The sequence below is a fragment of the Protopterus annectens genome, chromosome 13.part0 (genome assembly GCF_019279795.1).
Source record: "Protopterus annectens isolate FY-2018-M chromosome 13.part0, PAN1.0, whole genome shotgun sequence".
NCBI lineage: Eukaryota > Metazoa > Chordata > Ceratodontiformes > Protopteridae > Protopterus > Protopterus annectens.
In genome coordinates, this window is record NC_056747.1 from 691,234,939 (window position 1) to 691,255,260 (window position 20,322).

Below are 20,322 nucleotides of genomic sequence, written 5' to 3' on the forward strand. Positions count from 1 at the left end.
TGGAATTCACATCCAGTAAGTAAATCCCTGTCTGGAATGGACTTCCTCTGCTTGCCATGCAGAGCACCCCCATGAAAATCTTTCAAGCAATGAATGAGTAACTGTTAATTAATGCCTAGCATCAATTTTATCCTATCCAAAGGGAACTAGTCTATCTTTATCATTACAAGGATGATGTGGCTTCTCAGTGGCTCTCTCCATCCTTAAGTTTAGTACAAAACTATAAATCTATGAACTTCAGATATCAGGCATCTATTACCAGTTACTAGGGTTACCTTCTGTCCAGTGGTGTCTTCACTGCGGAAGGAGATGGACTCCAGCTCATTCCCTCGGCTAGTCAGTGCTCTCAGGCAAGGGTCACGGACCTCAAACCTTTCCTCTAGGAAATCTACTGCTTTTCTTGCTTTAACCTGGACATGGCAAGCATGACTCCCAGCTCCACAGTCTGTCTCCTGACCTTTTGCCAAACCGTCCAGTTCATTAATCACTTAACAAAAAAAAACAAAAAACAAAGCAATCAAACAGTAGGTCAATTATTGAACACACATCATTAGCTATTCTGAATACTCACATCACCTAGAAATACAAAGCAATAGGACATTGACAGTAAATAAATCATTACTTATTATAAATATTCCAAGTCATAATTCATCTGGAGCTTATGAAACAAAACACAACATGGGCTCCCTTAAGTACAGAGTCTGCAACATGTCAAGGAGCCAATAATTCTCTTTCAGACTCAAAACACTACTTACTTGTTCTTTGCACAACACAGAACAGTGTTTCTTCTTATTTATTTACTTATTTCACATTTGTTAACCGGGTTAGTCTAAGTGAGTTTGCAAACAAACCCATTTTCAGAGGAGACACAAGGGGAAAAGCCCCAGCAAACATAAGTAAAGATAAAGTGACAATATACAAATATTAAACAACAATCATAATATAAATTAATTGTAAAAAAGAAAAGGTTATTAACTATTTGCATTGCACTGATAGTAAGCAACCCATCTTCAGTGGAAACCCAAGGGGAAAGAGCCCCACAAACATAAACAAAGATAAATATACAGGACCAAAACTATTAAAAACAACAATGCAAATATGAAATTAATTATAAAGAGAAAACCAAAAGAAAAAATTATGAACATTAAGGGTTGCACTGATAGCAGCGGTGTACATTTACTACATATAAGAGTAAAAACAGAAAGATAATTGTTGTTCAAAAGAAGGAAAATGTACAGACATATTTTACTTTACTGAAACAGACCTGAATATTTAGTCAAATGAGAAAAAAAGTACAGTTTTGTACCTACCATAAATGTAGATGTTCGAGTGTTCACCCTGCTGCACTCATCGCACTTGGGTTATCCTGCCGTCAAGCGGTCCCGCAGTCGGCACGAGTTCCAAAGTCTTGGTCCGGCGTCGGTTGCTGTCGCTTCTTCCCTGACATCAGTGCACCAGGGGTATATAAGAGGCATCCAACGCCATTTTCTTCAGTTTTTCTTGCCCCAGATGTCAGGTTCCCCCAATAGGTAGGCTATACATATATATATATATATATATATATATATATATATATATATATATATATATATGTACATATAAAAATAAAACAATACTTTCAGGCACAAGCAAATACACCACAGGGGTTGTATAGGCTAGAGTGGTATAGATAAGTCCAGCTAGTTCAGAGGGGATGGAGGGAGGGTAACCTGGACTGCGGCAGGGTGAACACTCGAACATCTACATTTATGGTAGGTACAAAACTGTACTATGTTCATCGTGTTACCCTGCTGCAGTCATCACACTTGGGTTGAATCCCAAAGCTAAGGATGGGTGGTGGCAGTTAAACAGGGTTAGAAGAAGCTAGTAGGCCCTGCAAAACTGCAGTGGCAAAACCAGCTCTAGTCTTAGAATATAGAGGTAAGTGATAGTGTTTGGCGAAGGTGTGCACTGAACTCCAAGTTGCAGCTTCCAGAATATCCTTGGTTGGCACCCCCCTGAGAAAGGCTGCAGATGTAGCTGTAGCCCTGGTGGAGTGGGACCTAATGTTAGCAGGTACCGGTTTCCCATGATGCGTGTAGCAGAAACGTATGCGATGTCCTATCCATTTTGAAATGGTCTGTTTTAAGATAGCTTTTTATTGTGATCCTGCAGCATAGGCTACAAAGAGCTGGTCAGATTTTCTGAAAGCCTTAGTTTTATCCAAGCAGTAACGTAATTGCCTGTGAATGTCCAAAGTGTGCAGGAGTCTTTCTCCTTTGTTCTGGGGATTTGGGAAAAAGGTGGGCAAATGAATGGCTTGGTTTAGGGCCACATTGGATACCACCTTTGGCATAAAGGAAGGGTTAGTTCATATGTCCTGATGAAAAATGAGGAAAGGCTCCACTGCCATTAGTGCCTGTAGCTTTGAGACTCTTCTAGCTGAAGTTATTGCTAGTAGCAGGGCAGTTTTCCATGAAAGAAATTTTAAATCAGCTGAAAAAGCTGGTTCAAGGGGTGGCAGTGTAAGCTTTTCCAGAACAAAGTTGAAATCCCAAGTAGGTGTTGGTGCTCTCCTGGGCAGTCTTATGTTCTTAGCCCCTCTGAGGTACTGTCTAAGGAGTGGATGTGAAAATAAAGGAGGATCCGTGTTGTAATGAGGTGAAATTGCTGAGGCGTGGATCTTAATTTGTGCAACATCTCAGTTAAATATTGTAGAATCTGAGGAATGTTTGGATCAAGGGGATTTTGGCCTTTAGCCTGATTCCGGGTGCAAAATCTTTTCCATTTGTCTGAATAGGTTTTCCTGGTGCTGGGTCTTCTGGCCTCCAGAATGACATCCATAACAGCTTTGGATAGAGGTGTGGGCTGGTTGTTTAGGTAATTTGCCATGCAGTCAGGTTTAAAGTCTTGAGCTGGTTGTGTAGAATCTGATTGCCTCGCTGGGTTAGCAGATGAGGAATTTGTGGTAAAATCCATGGTGGGCCGTGGGCCATGTTCCTTAGAATTGGATGCCAGTGCTGGCGTGGCCAGTCTGGTGCAATGAGTATCATTTGTGGCCTCTCTAATCTGACTTTCAGCAGTACCTTTGCTAGAAGAGGCAGTGGAGGAAAGGCATACACTGTTAATGTTTTCCAACTGAATGAGAGGGCGTCCACTTTCCAAGCTTGTGGATGGAATGTCCTTGTGCAAAATTTTTGAAGTTGGTAGTTTTGTGGGTTGGCAAACAGATCTATGTCTGGGCGTCCCCATCTTTGAGTTATCATTGCAAATACTTGTGGATCTAGTTTCCACTCGTGGGGATCCATGATGTTTCTGCTTAGGTCTTCTGCCAATGTGTTTTTCTTTCCTGGCAGGAATTGCGCTTGTAATTGAACCTGGTAAGAAAGTGCTGTGTTCCACAAGGTCATTGCTTGCCTGCATAGAGGGTAGGAATGTGTGCCCCCTTGCTTGCCTGCATAGAGGATAGGAATGTGTGCCCCCTTGCTTGTTTATGTACCACATTACTGTGGTGTTGTCCGTCTTTATTATTAGTTGTCCTGGTTGTAAGAGGTCCTTGAAAGCTGTTAGGGCATTCGGTACTGCTAGCATTTCTTTTTGATTGATATGCAGATGCCTTTGATCTGTAGTCCATTTGCCCTGAATGCACTTTCCTGCCATGTGTGCTCCCCAGGCATAGTCCGATGCATCTGTTGTGATAGTTTGCCTGGCTGTGGGTAAGGTGAAAGGCTGACCCTTGCTGAGGTGACATGCCTGAGCCCACCATAGAAACTCCTGTTGAAGGCAAGGAATGAGTGCTATCATTGTTTTCAAGCTGTGGTTGTGCTGAGTCCATACGCTTTTCAGGTACCATTGTAATTTCCTCATATGCAGTTTTGCAAATGGTATTAGTAGTATGCAAGATGCCATGAATCCCAAGGCCTGCAGAATTTTTCTTTCAGGGAGTTGGGTCTTTGTTACCATTATTTTGAAGTATTGAGTGAGCTGTTGTTGCTTGTCTGGCGTGAGCTAAGCCATCTGGGCCATTGTATTCAAGCTGGCACCCAGGAATATTATGTTTTGTGAGGGCACTAGTTTTGATTTCTTTTCGTTTACTGTGTACCCTAGGCAACTTATAAGGTGTTTGACAAATGCCAGATGCTTTAAAAGAATGTCTTTGCTTTCTGCTTGAATAAGGCAGTCGTCCAGGTATGGGTATATTTGAATTCCTCTTTGTCTGCAGTACGCAAATACTGGTGCCAGGCATTTTGTGAAGACCCTGGGCGCAGTAGATAAGTCAAAGGGCAGTGCAGAGAATTGATAATGGGTTGAACCTGCAATGAAGCGGAGGTATCTTCTGCAACTTTGTCTGATAGGGACATACAGGTATGCCTCCTTGAGGTCCAACGTTACTAGCCAAGCATTCTTGCCCTGCATGGGAAGAAGCTAATGTAGTGTTAGCATCTTGAATTTTGGTACTTGTAGATAGGTGTTCAGAATTGAAAGATCCAGAATGGGTCTCCATGCTTTGTCTTTTCTTGGGACTAGAAAGAGTCTCGAGTAAAATCCTTGTCCTTGTTCCTGTGTAGGTACCTGCTGAATGGCTCTCATGTCCATGAGAGCTGTAATTTGTTTTTGCGCCTCTGCCCATTGATTTGGTGGCAGGTTTGGCATTCCTTTTATCCTTGGCAAGGTATGAAAGTGGAATCTGTATCCTTGTGCGACAATGTTTAGGATCCATTTGTCTTTTGTGATGATGTGCCAGTTGTCTGCAAAAAGTGCTAATTTTCCTCCCAAGGGAGCTGCCAAGAGAGATTTGCTTGGTAGTTTGAGGATTGAGTCATTGTGTTTGTCTTCTGCTAGCTTGGGGCCTGTCTTTTCCTCCTTTCTGTGTAGCAGTACCCCATTGGTGAGGTTTGTAAGGGCCTTGTGACTGACCTCTGCCCCTTGGGCATCTGTATTTGCCCCTCTGTGATCTGTTAGAAGCTGGAAAGGACCAGTTTTTTGTTGGCCAATTTCTGCTGAAACGAGGGGGTTGTACCTGTCAAAAATCCTTGACCGTCTGCATAGACTTTGCCTTATCCTCCATTTTCTTTAAAACCTCTTCTGCTTTGACACCAAATAATACATCCTGCTGTAAAGGTGCATCCAATAATTTTGCTTTAACATGATCAGGTAGGGTTTGTTCTTTTAACCAAGCATGTCTACGTATGACAGACCTAGTAACAGCTGCTCTACAGGAAGCTTCCAATGAATCAAATCCACATTGTAAAGTATGTTTGCCCACCTGTTCAGCTGCATGCAATAGATCCTGCATTTCCTTGAATTCAGACGGTTCAGAATGTGTGCTCATTTTTTGTTTTAATTGAGACATTAGGAATTGCTGATATTTCAGCATGTGAAACTGACAATTTAATGCTCTCATAGCCAGAGTAGCTGAGGTGTATATCTTCTTTCCCCATCTATCTAGGGCTCTGGAATCCCTTTCAGAGGGTACAGGATTTTTAGCCATAGAAGCTTTAGCCCCTTTGGGACCCTGGGAAATTGTTTCTGGGTCAGCCACAGGGCTTTTATAAAGGAATTTGTGTGAGTCAGGTACTCTGTAGTACCTGTCTGGTTTGGCTGGAGCAGGAGGTAGAGAGTCGGGATTTAGACTAGACTCCAAGTAAACATCATCCACAATGTCTAAAACTGGAGGGATAGCAAGTGGTCATTTGTCTTCTTACATAATCAAGTGACTTGATGGATGATTTTATTTTATTAATTAACTATGTGATTAACTTGATTATATAAGCATTCAGTATTGTATGTTATAGTGTTCTGATGAAGTCTGAGGATTCGGACGAAACCTAGGTCGACGCACTGTATCTTGTGTTAATAAAGATTTTCATCGCATTTTGGAGCGTTTATTGGCCTTGCAGTTTTCCTATTTATCTTCATTGTGGTGCATAGTCAGTTTATTCTTTGAATACAGCATTCCTACTATGACCAGTGCCTTCATCTCCTCTAGCTATTTTTGTGGTGAGGTTCCTGGTTTGTTGAGAAGTTTCGTTGGTGTATTTGTTATGGAGGACGAGAGTGGCGTGGTTGATGTGGGTGTGTTGCTCAAAGAAATGAACGAGCAGTTAAAGCTTCACACTACTCTTATTCATAAACTGATGTCTACGTCTAATATGGATAATTCACCTTCAAGCAGTTTGGGTTTGCCGCTCACCCAAGCTTCCCCGTTGCCCAATATGCATAGTTGGAACGGTACCTTCACTTTCGAACAATCTCACAACACAGCCCGGTCGGATCGGGCTATGCCGGTAAATGCAGCAACGTGGACTTTTAACCAGTATTCATTCAATTTAGCCAAGACATCAGTACAAATGGATACCCACATTGTGAAGGGGAATATGAGAGACTTACTTAAGCAATTTGAAGTTAAATTGTTTAAGTTAAAGCGTACGCAAATGGAGAATGGGTATTTGCGTAAGAACATTGAATTAGGGTTAGTACCCAAAGGACTGAGGTTATGGAGATACCCCAATGGTAGCGAACGAGAACCAGATATGTTAAAAGAATTACACGACTTATTTAACAAAACGGGTTTGGCTTTATTGGAAATCATGATAAAATATAATGACAAAAAGATTGAATCACTTTTGGTAGAGATGGAACAACTTAATAATAACATAAGCCAGGACCTATTGTTTGACCAATACTACACGAATTATGTTAACATAATCAAAGATGTGGAACATAGCTGCAATATTTTGTACGATAAAAAACAGAATAAAATTAAAAGGGATACGAAAATATATGAGACTGGTATAGTATACCCTAAATCACACTGTTTGAATCGTGGTAATACGGAGACAACAGATAGGATGGGCCGGTTGGATGAACTTGATGACATCACTTCCCCTCTTCAGTCGGAAGCAAACGCGCGACAACATGGCAGCCTGAGCAATATCGATGGTCTCAGGAGATCCAAGAGACTTAGGGGACAACACTCATTTGAAGAAAATGAGGGTTTTGACAATACAGGAGCACATCCAAGGAGAGAACCGGATTACTATAAAAAAGTGAACTTTCAAAAAAACGCTTGGGGGGCGCGCAAGTAGCCGATGGCGTCCACCGTGAGATGGTACTTGGTAAGCACTCTGACTTTTGTTCAACTGCCTATTACATCGATTCAAGTTTAAGGAACGTGTCCACGGAGGCAGATGTTACCAGTACTTTAGTTTCAGTTTCTCCTGTTTTTAATTGTACAGGAGAAAATACAGGTAACAACGTATTAGAGCTTAACTTTAATAGTTACCAATTTCCACCTGGAAGTAACATACATCAATGTGAGTTTACAAAATATACAGAGGGTAGGTCGGTCCAGTCTTTGGGTGAAATTGGACAGCGGATGGTATTTGAGAAGGTGGAAAGTACCGATCCAATCCTTGATATAACGACACACCCATTTGACGGACAATCACTTTTGAGTGATACCAGTATTGTTAACGAATGTGTTATTAACAGTTATACAGACTCATTTAATGAAGTAGTAGAATGTATAGCGAATACTAATGATTATAAAACTCATGATAATGTAACTGATAACAGTGTGGATAGCATTTATATGGATTGGTCAAATGCAGCAGAAGTAGAATGTACAGCAACCCCCTATGACCAGTTAAATAATGATTATGTAGTACAAAATGAAGCTGAATGTGTTTTGTTTTCTAAACCAAGTATTGTGGTAAATGATAAGGGGGATTTTAAATTATATAATTACACACGACAGGATTTTGACAGCAAGTGTGTAAACCTTTTTTCAAAGGGGTTTAGTTTTGTGCCGCGTAGGAGAGGTAACATTGTGAATACAATTGTAGATTTAAAACTATTCACCAGAAAATTAAATCTAAAAATGTTGTACCAAAACAATCCATGGGACATCAACACACATGGAAAACCTGGCTTGTCAAAACCAAGCACTTTTAATCCCCCTATGCATGAAAAAGTGGCCTTATTTGAAAAAGTATCAGAAAATGACATTAGGGATGTTTTTAATAATTATCATACAAAGGCTAACAATAATATGACTATTAGTGAGGCAGCTACATTAAAAAGAATTTTGTCCACGAAAAATATTAGAATTATGAAACCTGACAAGGGAAGTGGAGTAGTCATTGTTGATCACCAAGACTATGTAACCTACATGAATGCCCTATTATTGGGAGATACATATGTGGAAATTAGTAGGAACGAAATTAACATAGCCCACCAAAGAATAGATACAACATTGTATATGTTATATCAAGGTGAATTGAATGAGCAGGATTGGGGTTTCCTACGTAATGAGTTTCCAGTCATAAGTGGGGTCTTTGGAATTCCTAAAATACACAAAGGACTGGATAACTTACAGTTTAGAGCTATTGTGGACGGTAAGCGTAGCAAAACACACTTTATTAGTCAATACTTAGACTATTATTTAAAACCAGGTATTGAATATTTCAAGCATATACTTAAAGATTCGTGGGACTTTTTAACCAAAATTAATTCCATTGTATTTAGTGTGGGGGATACTTTTATTACTTTGGATGTTTGCAATTTGTTTACAGTTATTCCCCACGATAAGGGCCTGGAATGGCTTGAAGAACAGTTATTCCACACAAATTTATACGATCAGAATAAAATTAATGTATTAAGTAAACTTATGGGGATCGTGTTAAAAAACAATTTTATTTACTTTGAAGGCACCTATTTTAAACAAAAGAGTGGGGTGGCTATGGGGGCAGCTTGTGCCCCCAATTTTGCAAACTTTGTATTAACATATTGGGAGTTAAATTATGTTTTTAATTCAGAGTTTTTTAAACATGTTAAATTTTATGGCCGTTTTTTAGATGATTTATTTATTATTTGGAATGGTGAACAGGAAGAGTTAAAAGCTTTCATAGAGTATCTAAATAATAGTGTTTGGTTTTTGCAATTCACATTTACTATTAGTCAGGAAAGTATAAGTTATTTAGATATTAAATTAACTTTTGACAAAAATAAAAACAAGTTAATATCAAATATACATAGGAAATCTACCTTTTCAAATTCTTATTTACATTTTAATAGCTGGCACCCTGACCACCAGAAAAGGGCCGTGGTTAAAGGCCAGTTTGTCAGAGCAGCCAGGATGGTCAGTGAAGAGGAGGATTTCAATAAAGAAATACAATTTATTATTAATCTTTTTATAAATAGGGATTATCCCTTAGAATTTTGTGAAAATATTGCTAATGAAGTAATCAATAAAAGGAAGCATGGCTTTTATAGAGCCTTATTAAATGATAACATAGATTTGTTAGATAGTAATATTTATGGCCAAAAAATGGGCAATAAACATTTTACGTGTAACAGTGTGCCTTTATTTGTCACCACTTTTAATGACACCTTTGAAGCAGTTAGAGGTATTAAGAAGAATTGGAATTTCATTAAATTGGATAGTACGATGGGTGAACTTTTTAAGGGTAATATTACTTACATATTTAGGAAAGACACATCATTTAGAGAGTTATTTGAAAGCTTAAATACGGGGGACACCAATTCTTCGAATAAACCTATAGGAAGTTTTAAATGTGGAAGGTGTTCTGTATGCAAATATATGATGAATATTGATAAAATGGTGAAAGTTAATAGATATCAAGTAAGGATACATCAACCATATTAATTGTTTTACACGCAATGTGGTTTATATTGCAGTTTGCCAACAATGTGATAGTTTTTATGTGGGGAAAACCAGTAGGCTGTTGCGGGATAGGATCAAAGAACATATACTAGACATAAAACATGGAAAATCAACCAATGCCTTAGTAAGGCATATAAATCAATTTGATAATCATCAATTTAAGTTTTTTGGTATATTCCATCAGGGTAATGACCCACAAGGTAAAATCACTAAATACAACCTTGATATAGCAGAACTAAGAATGCAAATTTTATTGAACGCTAATCAATACCCTGGTTTAAATGAATACATCAGCATCAAACCTATTTTATGGTTACATAATATTAAAGGAACTTGATTTAATTGTTTGGCATTTTAACATTCATATTTATATTTATATATATTTAATATTTAATAATATATTTATATCACATATTTTTACATTGCGTTTTATGTAGCGGCTTTTTTAGGTTATTTATAGACAATTAGAAGCATGTTTATAAAGACTATTGTATATATTTTTTATATATATATTTTTTAACCATAATTAATATGTTATTATATATTGTATCTGTGCATTGGATGAGTTATTATTAAATAGGCCACAACTACATTATCACAATACAAATTTTTACACATTACATATTTTTATATTCATGGGGGTATCTGTAGCTATTTTGCAATATCACATCTACTAAAATAAAATCAAATAAAAATAAAATTAAAATAAAAATAAAAATAAAAACATACATACATTTTTTATGTTAACATATATATTCATTATATATACATTTACTTATATACATAATCATTTATATTTATATTTAATATTTTTTGTTAGATTGTGTTAGTTTAATTCAATATCGTGAGTATTTAATAGTTGGTTGTGTTTTATGTTTAAACAGAGTGTTTTAACCTCGGTTATATTTTTAATTAGAACATTAATTTGTCTTCTTACATAATCAAGTGACTTGATGGATGATTTTATTTTATTAATTAACTATGTGATTAACTTGATTATATAAGCATTCAGTATTGTATGTTATAGTGTTCTGATGAAGTCTGAGGATTCGGACGAAACCTAGGTCGACGCACTGTATCTTGTGTTATTAAAGATTTTCATCGTATTTTGGAGCGTTTATTGGCCTTGCAGTTTTCCTATTCATCTTCATTGTGGTGCATAGTCAGTTTATTCTTTGAATACAGCATTCCTACTTTGACCAGTGCCTTCATCTCCTCTAGCTATTTTTGTGGACAGTAGTCTCTTCTTTGATAGTCACAACACCATAGTAGTCAGGAAGTCCTTCTACGTGGCACACCTCATCATAAAAGGGTTCTCATCCAGGAAAAAAAGGTCATTGTTCTCCTCTACTCGACACTCATTAGACCCATTATAGAGTACAACGCCCCTTTTGGAATGTACCTCACAAGACATCTGCAGCAGCTGGAAAGGCCACAGAAGTACCTCAAAAAGAGGATTACTGGCCTCAAACAAATGCCCTACACTGACCGTCTCAAAAAACTCCAGCTTTACTCTGTAGCATATTGTCTACTCCGAGGTGATCTCTGCCTAAAATATAAAGCTATGTCAAACCCAGAGCTACTGGACATGCTACACCTAAAGAAATCCCAATCCCTCCGAGCTACACGCTCTAGGGACCTAGGCCTTGTCACCACAACAAACAGAACATGCTAGAGGGATAGATTCCTGTCCCAGAGACTTCCCATACTCTGGAACAAGCTACCCATCTATGTCAAGCAAAGTTCTTCATTAGCACTCTTCAAGAAAAATCTTGATGAGTGGATGGGAAATAGTAAATAAACCCCGGGGATCACTTCTGTATCTGCTCGACAGTGGCACAGGAAAATAACTTTCTTGGGTGGCGTAAGCCAGGGAACCTTGCTGGCTAGGCTTACGTAGGCCCTTGGGCCGATAGCCTAGTACCTACCTATGAACCTAAAGCATTAAAAATAACTATCATCCACTCTGAACTAAATGCCAGATTTAGTATCGTGCTACTTTCTTTGGGGGGGGTAAGGGTTGAAACATGTCCAATGGGCCACTGACAAAAAGAAAAGGCTGGGGGATTATTGATAAGTGTTTTATTTCTAAAGCAGTTTGACATTTTCCTGTATGTTATTTTCTAGGGAACAAATCTGGACATTCAGTTTTATTGTGTGATTTTACGTGCAAAGGTAAAACAACAGAAGCACACTGATTTCGGAATGCCAAGTCACAATTCCTGTAAGGGTTTCCTTTTCATTTTTCCTCCTTTAATTACATTTTGTATGACAGAAGACATCGCTTTCTGGTTCATAATATCACTGGTTTTAGTTACAAAAGCAAAATAAATTTATGATTTTATGAATTACATATTCAATCCTGTGAGAAAAAGTGCATGTATGTTGTGTAATGACTGAGGATATTGGGTTTATGGAGGATATGAAACTACGAGAAGTTAATAACTTGGAAAAATGTGCACTCTTCACTGCGTTTCTGAAGGTACAACAACAACAAAACCAGCTCTTTTCCCACATATAAATACACACACACATTCCATTGTCCCAGTGTAATGTGCCTCTTCTGAGATGGAACAATGCCTTTGAAAATGACAAACTCAGAAGTGTAATGGCCACAGTAATGTCTTTCAGTTTGTTGCTCTCAAAGTCATACAAGGAATCCCCAAAGCCATATCAATGGTTATTTAACTGTGGTCATGTAATCACCATTAGGTTTCATCAAAGCTTGCCATCCACCTAAAAGATAGCCACAATATGCTCACTTGTGATGTTTCAATAAGAAAAATAAAAGAGATGACGGCCACAGAAATGTACTTCAGCTTGTTGCTGTCAGACATACACTGACCCAAGCCATGTCAGTGATCGTGTAAAAGCTGTATGCAACTGATATTTGCTGTCACAGACCCATATTCCTAAAACATGGCCTACTTCTGTGGACATCTCTAATGTTTGATTGTGATGAAAATGAAAGTAGTAATGACCATGTCAATGAATTTCAACTGCCATGTCATAATCCATATCAATAATCATTTAACTCATTAACCCCGACTACCGTCTCATGGCACCTCTGTGCTTAACACCGAGCACACTGTGAGATGATAGTAATTACATGCTGTTACACCCAATTGCCTTCTCCCAGCACAAGTAACTTAGCAGTCATATTTTAACTCCACTGTTGAAAATTAGGTTTAAAAAGTAACTGAACTTTGTCAGTAACCTTGTAAACTTAAGTTTCATGGTCTTCATATTTAACTTTAATTAGAAAATCGGCTTGCAACACACCCAGTATTTGTATCTCAACAGCAAGCAGATTTAGTATGTTTTTCATCCAGCAACTTGGGGCAGCTAATAGGAGTCACCTCTTGCTTAACAATCCCCCCCTTCTGTCCTAATAAATAGAGGGTCATACAGTACATATTCTCTTTCTTTTACTGGACTGATTCTGTGGAATTAACTACTGTAACCCTCTATTGTGCCATTTGGGTAGTGCTGTCATGGTCTGCAATGGACAGCCAAGACTTCAGCAGCCAATTTTCACCATCGAGCCTGATTAAGTCCTTTTATTACGGAAAGATTCTCTGATTCCATCGCTGCATTCAGTTTACTTCCGTGCACACTTCAAAACCTAATTATTACTATATCAAGTGAAACCTTGTGCAGTACTTTTGCCTCTTGTTTGATTATGAAACAGCTTTTTTAGATAATATATAGTTCGTGCATTATTTTGCCGAGTTGTATCCCTGCTCCCCAAAGGCCTGGCTGTTGCCCCCCCCCCCCCCACTGGTGCTTGCCTGCACCATGTCTTATGCTTATCTGTTTAAATACATTACTATTGAAGATACAGGTATGATAAACATTTTTATATGGGATGTTGGAGGTGCTTTCTAAATAAAGATGTTTTTGTTGTGAAGGTAGTTTAGTTAGACACGGCAGTTCTGATACCTTTCATTTTATCTGTATTCGATGTATTTTTAAGTGGGGTTATTAATAAAGTCCGTGGACTGTTAAGCCATAGTTAAAGGTTGGATGTTACTTTGTGCTCTGAGGACAAATGGTGAGTGATTTGGGTCTATCTTTTTTTAATTTCTGATCTGCTGGCTGGGCCCATTTTTAACTTTGTAAGTGTGAAGAGCCCTGAGACCAGGTCTGTACACCTGATACAACACTGACAGGCAGGGGAGCTGGATGTGAAGCTTGGGGCACGTTATTGTGTTTTGGAACATGCATGATTATCTCTTGTCATATTTCTTTGGAGTAGTGTTCAAAGTAATATGTCTTTTTTGGTTCAAAAGAAAATGGTATAATTTAGCTAAAAATGGACAGCGTCTTAGGCTTGGCATATATGGAGCTTACGTGGCCTGAGGGGCAGCAATGTGAAGTTTGTTGCTTGGGCAGCCGGTTCTGTATTATTTGGTGTCCAGGATTTCATTGAGACTGAGACTTTTAGGACGTTTCCCTTTTTTGGGGTGGGGTGGGTTTGACATTGGGCACAGTAATGTCTGGTGCTGATCTTGTCGTGGGTTAATGTTGATCAACATTTTTTCGTAGTCTTTCTAGAGAATCTACAATATGCAGTGTGCTGAATTGTCGGAGACCAAGTCTTCTCTGTTTTTGAATGCTTTAAAGCCTTTAGAGCCTTGGGAGCAGTTTGCAGTAGGGTGGTAATTACATTATGGCTATTTAATTATTCAAGTAATGGATAAATTGTCCCTGAAGGAAGATGCTGTAGTGTTTGCTTTCCCTAGTTTTGTAGAACAGGTTTTAAAGACTGCTTCAGTGATTGCAAAGGTAACTTTGCACTTATGTGCACATTTTCTATATTAAAATAATATGCTATGAGTGCATATTTTTTGCTACTGTGCAGGATATTCATGTGCATTAAGCAGAGTTTTCAGACTTAACTTTTTAGGTTTTCAATCTATATAGTTTTCTGATTTGACACTCAGTTCAACACTTATGCTACACAAATGTTGACGGCCTAGAAGTGCCAGTGGATTGAGTTTTTATGGAATGTATATCCCTCAGTAAGAGAATCCATGGCCTCCAACACCTGTCCTATGTGTACAGGCTCAAATCACTATCACTCTACTCTGTATCGTACAGACTGCTCAGAGGTGATCTGTATCTTGCCTGCAAGGCAATGTTAGACCCTGCACTACTAGAGATGCACCATATCCATAATTCTAACTCCTCGCATAGTACCTGATGGGCTTAAATCTAATGTGTGACATTAACAAAACCTGCTGCAGAGACAGGTTTGTCTCCCAAAGGCTGCCCTGTTCCTGGAATAGACTCCCCATACCTGTTGAACAAAGTATGTCACTGACCCTCTTTAAGCACAGTCTTGATCAGTGGGTGGGCAACCACTAATCTGTCCAAGGGGTTCCACCTGTGTCCCTCACTGATGGGTGACAGGTGCTGATAGAGGTTTCTTTTTAGGGATAAACTCTTGGCTAGGCTTGAAAGGGCCCCAGAGCCATTACCCCAGTAATCTCCTATGATCCTATTAAAAAAAAAAAAAGGAACTAAACCCCCCACACACACCAACTTTGCAAATTGTATTGTTCATGCAAGTTATAGGACTCGTAACAACGAACGCTGTATAATGGGTGTCGTTTTTCAAGTTTTTTTTTTTTTGTGTGTGATTCCGAGCATTTCACTTGACCAGACAGCACTTCTGGCTCGCCCTGAGCAGAAAGTCATGAATACACCTCTCATCTGCTAAAACAAACTGTGTAATCTTAGCAACTTTCTGGTTTCTCATGTTTCTGGTTACAAAGGAAACCACAGATGTTTATATGGTCAAAATCTGTTATGAAACAGTTTTTCTTAAGCCTTAAAGGACATACACTGGATATTTACCTGTAATTTTTATATTATTTTGGTGATGGTGCTTTGGGTAGGGGAATTATAACAGAATGTTAGATGGGGAAAGGATAATGGTGATAGTGAGGGAGAGGTTTTAGATATGTGTAAGTGGTCTGGCAATAGAGATTGCAACCATCCGGAGCTAGGTGTAACTTAGTGAATGTTGTCCCTGAATTGATATTTAGATTTGCAAGCTGTTGCTTAGTTTCTTTAACTGTTATCAATTTAAAGTAAAATTTTGGGCAACAGTCAACCAGCAGATATCGCTGAAGGGAGGTCCTTAGCATTAATATATTGTGGAAAGGGAATGTTCTCTATAAATTTTGAATTGTATTAAGGAAATATCTGTAGACATTGTGAACTACTGAGCTGCTACCCACATAGCTGGTGTCTGTAATCTACCCTGTTAGCTACCTTAGAACATTCCAGAAATATTTAGGAGAGGAAGAAATTGATTCTTATTTTTTCCGAGATATGTAGCCTTAGTAGAGTTGGCTTGGCAGCTATTCTAGTTTGTTTTCTAAATTCAATAAACATCTGTACAGCCCAAACATTTGTAGGTCCCTGATTTCATTTTCCACAAGCTCTCTCTCTCTTTTTTTTTTTTATTTTGATTAGATTTTATCCAGGACAGATAGGGCACCTCAGTCTTCTGTGAGGTTTAGGGAAGAATAATTGCTCTATTTGTGCCAATGTATTCATAAAATACATTCGAGCTACATTAGTGTCTGATTCTTATAGTCCGTTTACCAGTTTATGGCTTGAAGGAGGTTAAGTGTTAGTAAGCGAGCATGTCGTGGGTTTTAAAATACTAGTAGGAGATTACTGGGAATTAATCACTTAGTCTTTTGGGTATGACCTTAACCTGAGGACATATATTCTCTATATTAGTTAGGATTAGATCAAGTATTGTATCATTTTAGGTTCATTGATTTGGTATGATTGGTTGAGTCAAAATTTGTACCAAGCCTAGTTCTTGCAGGTCCCTATACAATTCAGAATATTTAGAACCTAAAGTATTTGTATTAAAGTCACCTTGGAGAGCACTATTGGTTAATACTACATTTGAAAAAAAATCATTCAGTGTCTGCTGTTGAGTGGATATGGAGGATAGCGGCAGTATGCAGAGAGTGGCAGTATGTAATTGTCTGTGGCTTTCTAGTGTTAGTGTGGCACTGAGCCAGTTAGGAGCTTTGTCATGATAACTAGATGTCTTTATGGTTCATAGGTGTGCACTAGGCTAATGGCCCTGGAGCTTTTACAAGCCTAGCCCACAGAAGTGCCCTGGCATCGTGTCACCCAACATTAGTTCCCAGTGCCTCTATCAAGTCGAGCCACTGGAGTGATCCCCGGGGTGAACTTTCTATTACCCTATTTCACAATAATTAATGGTGGTCATAGTTTTAATTAATAGCAGCGAATCACCACCTATTCTAAAGCTGGCTCTGAAATGATTATACATAAATAGTTAGAGCATATGTAATCCGTGGAGCAGTGAAACATATTTGTAATATATTAATGGTTGTTTTTTTGAAGTATTTAGTTCTGACTGGAATTTCACTGTGATTAATATGAATTGGAGAATGGGACTAGGATTCACATGGGTGCCACCAGTTCTTAATATTTATATAAGTGAACATAGTTTGATGATACATTATTTGAAATAGTTATGTTTGATTCTTTATTTTTGCTGAAGTCTAACTTGTACTAAAATTGTTTTTTTATTACTAATTGCTACTAAGAAGGCATGATATTTGTAAATGCTGGATGGGGAATTTTGACATTGAAGGGTGAGTCACAATGCTTTCTCTGCTACTGAAATCAAAACACCATTAGAATTCTGTGTTTGCAATACTTCATGAATGTAACCTTTTCATTTGTAGATGTTGGCATATATCTTGCCCATGGCCTGCCCTGCCCACCCCACCCCACCCCATCCTGCCATAAATATTGTCCAAGTAAACTTTTAAAATGTAGTAGAAAAGCATTGTCTTTATTTAAGCTTCTTCACTGACTCATATTCCTCCACTTTGCTGAGCATGAATCTTTCTTTGGTATTGCTGAAGTTTATGCCCAATGCAAATCAGTATTTGGCTATATGACTGATTTATTCTCTTTCAAAAACATGGCTGACTGTAACAATCTGTAACTGAACTGGAGGACTACTTATACCTCAAGATGACCACTGCATAAATCGGAGCCCAGACTGTGAAGCAGCCATCAAGGAAGGATGGAAATGACCTGATATTGTCAGCTCACTCAACCCAGAGTAGTACATGGAGAAGTGTACTGAATATCTGACAGAGTCAGAGGATCTGTTTGAAGGGACATCTGCTTAAATGAACAAGTGACATCTCCATGATGCACTCAGTGCATACCACAGTATGGATTGATTGCCATGGTAAATGAAAACGGTCTGTACATCAGAATCCTGACCAACACCTCAACTTTTATACAATAGTGAATATGGGCAGAAATGATAGGGAAATGAATGGGTCAAGGGACAGATGGATGCCCAGATGAGAAAGGCAAAAGAGTTTATTCGGGAGCAGGTCAAACAGATATTGGACATGTCGCGTGCTACAGTTCATTTGCTTCTACGGGTTCTTGGTTCCATGGCCTTGGCCATTCTTCATGTTCCTCTGGCCAGGTACCACATGCATGTGTTGCAGTGGATACCTTTTCTTCATCCTGTGTCATAAAACTGACACCTGTGTACAGACAGCACCTCCAGTGGTGACTTCACTTGCAGGATCTCTCTCTAGGCAGGCCCTTCTCTCTCTCTCTCTCTTTCCCTCCACCTATGGCCACTGTGACCATGGATGCCTCCCTCCTGGGTTGGGGTGGCATTTGGGGGGAAGACCATCCAAGGCACATGGTCCCCACTCAATAACAAGTTGCACATAAATGTTCTAGAGATGAAGGCAGTTCTTCTGCTGCAAGCCTTCCAGGACTGTCTCCCTCTAGGGATGATTGCAATTCAGACAGACAATATGGCTGTTGTTTGGTATGTCCACAAAGGGCCAATATTATATGGGTTGTCGAAGATCCATAAATGTCCGGAAAACCCTTCCATGAGACCTATTGTCTCAGGATGGGGATGGATAACAGAACCCATATCAGTATTTTTGCAAAATGCTCTTTCAAAATATTTACCAGTATGTGAAAAGTTTATTCTTACATTTTTTTTTTTTGAGTTATGGACTTCTGCACATTGCAGTTATTTTTCTCATTAATCTTTGAGGTTTTGATGCTTTATGAGGTACAAAGCATTTCAGAGGTGGGGGGAAGGACTCAGTAATATCCAAGTATTTAATTATTTTACTGAATTACTCAGGTCTTCCCCTTACTGATTATAATGAGTCTGTGTTACATAACAGCTGCAAAAGGTTACAATGAATGCCTACTCAACAGGTTATGTTCAGCAATTATCACCTGTCTCAGAGCATGCATATCTTTGCAGTAATGAAAGGCAGGTCATTATCACATTAGCAATAAGTGCAGTTACAATATAACACTGATTCATTATTACATTTCAGGTAAAACTCTCAGCAGCTGTTTATGTTTTTCACATAAGTAGAAGTCGTTTTCACACTGATGAATGCACAAGTGAGATTGTGGTATTTCTCTGCTTGGAGTCATTGCAAGCCACCCCCTCATTTTTAATCAACTACCTACCCTCCGAAACCCCTGATGTTTTCTTCGTGTGTGTGTGTGTGTGTGTGTGTGTGTGTGTATATATATATATATATATATATATATATATATATATATGTGTGTGTGTGTGTGTGTGTGTGTGTGTCTGTGCATGTATGTATGTATATATGTATGTACATAATATACTTGCACATATATATATACATATATATATATATATATATATATATGGGTCTACTACACTTAAACGAAATGAAAGACCAAAACAACGAAATACAAAACAGCGAGCCCACAACGAAACTACACTTATACGATAAAAACAATGAATGTTCAAATGAATAACTGTGTTGAGGAATAGACATCTACAAAGGCGTTCTAATAGATTTCATATTAAATGCTTTTAACGTCACCTAAACGGAATTAACGTTATCTACCATGACATCGCAACGTCACTACCACACTGAACAGTATAAACAACTGCCAGATCCATTTGAAAATGTGCTCTGCACCATACTAACGTTGTGTATTGTAAAATGGAAACCCCAGGTGTATTAGGCAGCTTTATACTACTGTTAAACCACAAAAAGGGAAAGAGCTGTTAGCGGTAGACAACTACTTATACTGTTTAGAAAGATGTAGAGAAAATAAACAATATTGGTGTTGCAAATATAAAGTCACTGAAAGCTGTAAAGGACGTGCTATAACACTGTTAATGCCTAATGGGGATATTTTGCAAAAGTCCGTTGCACATGATCATACCAGTGAACCAGGTGAGGTAAATGGATATAAAGTATGTGAAGAACTAAAAACGAGAGCTACATATAGTCGTGACACCCCTTGCTTAATAGTGGGAAGAAGCTGTTGCGTCCACTTCATTGGAAACTGTTTGCCATATTCCCCGTAAGAAAGCCCTCCTACAGCAAGTGGGGTGTATACGAAGGAAAGGTAGTTCAGAGCAGAAAGGTGAAGATTTACAAATAATGTCTGTTGATTTCAGCAAGTATCCACTAAAGGATGGTATATTTGTGAGTAATCTATGACTGATACTAGTACAGATACTTCTGTGGTTGTCTTCACTACTGTCAATAACCTGTAAGATTTGAGCCGAGCGACTATTTGGCTGGGAAACC

The 20,322-nt window shown here is 38.5% G+C and overlaps 1 protein-coding gene across 2 annotated transcripts in view; it reads right to left on the reverse strand.

The window, feature by feature from the left end:
- Nucleotides 1-20,322, reverse strand: part of SMG6 (SMG6 nonsense mediated mRNA decay factor) — a 3,859,488-nt gene that overhangs the window by 111,196 nt on the left and 3,727,970 nt on the right. For both annotated transcript variants that reach the window (XM_044054377.1, XM_044054376.1), the window contains exon 17: nucleotides 276-487. In XM_044054377.1, coding sequence (XP_043910312.1) covers nucleotides 276-487 — 212 coding nt within the window. The remainder of the gene's footprint in view (nucleotides 1-275; nucleotides 488-20,322) is intronic.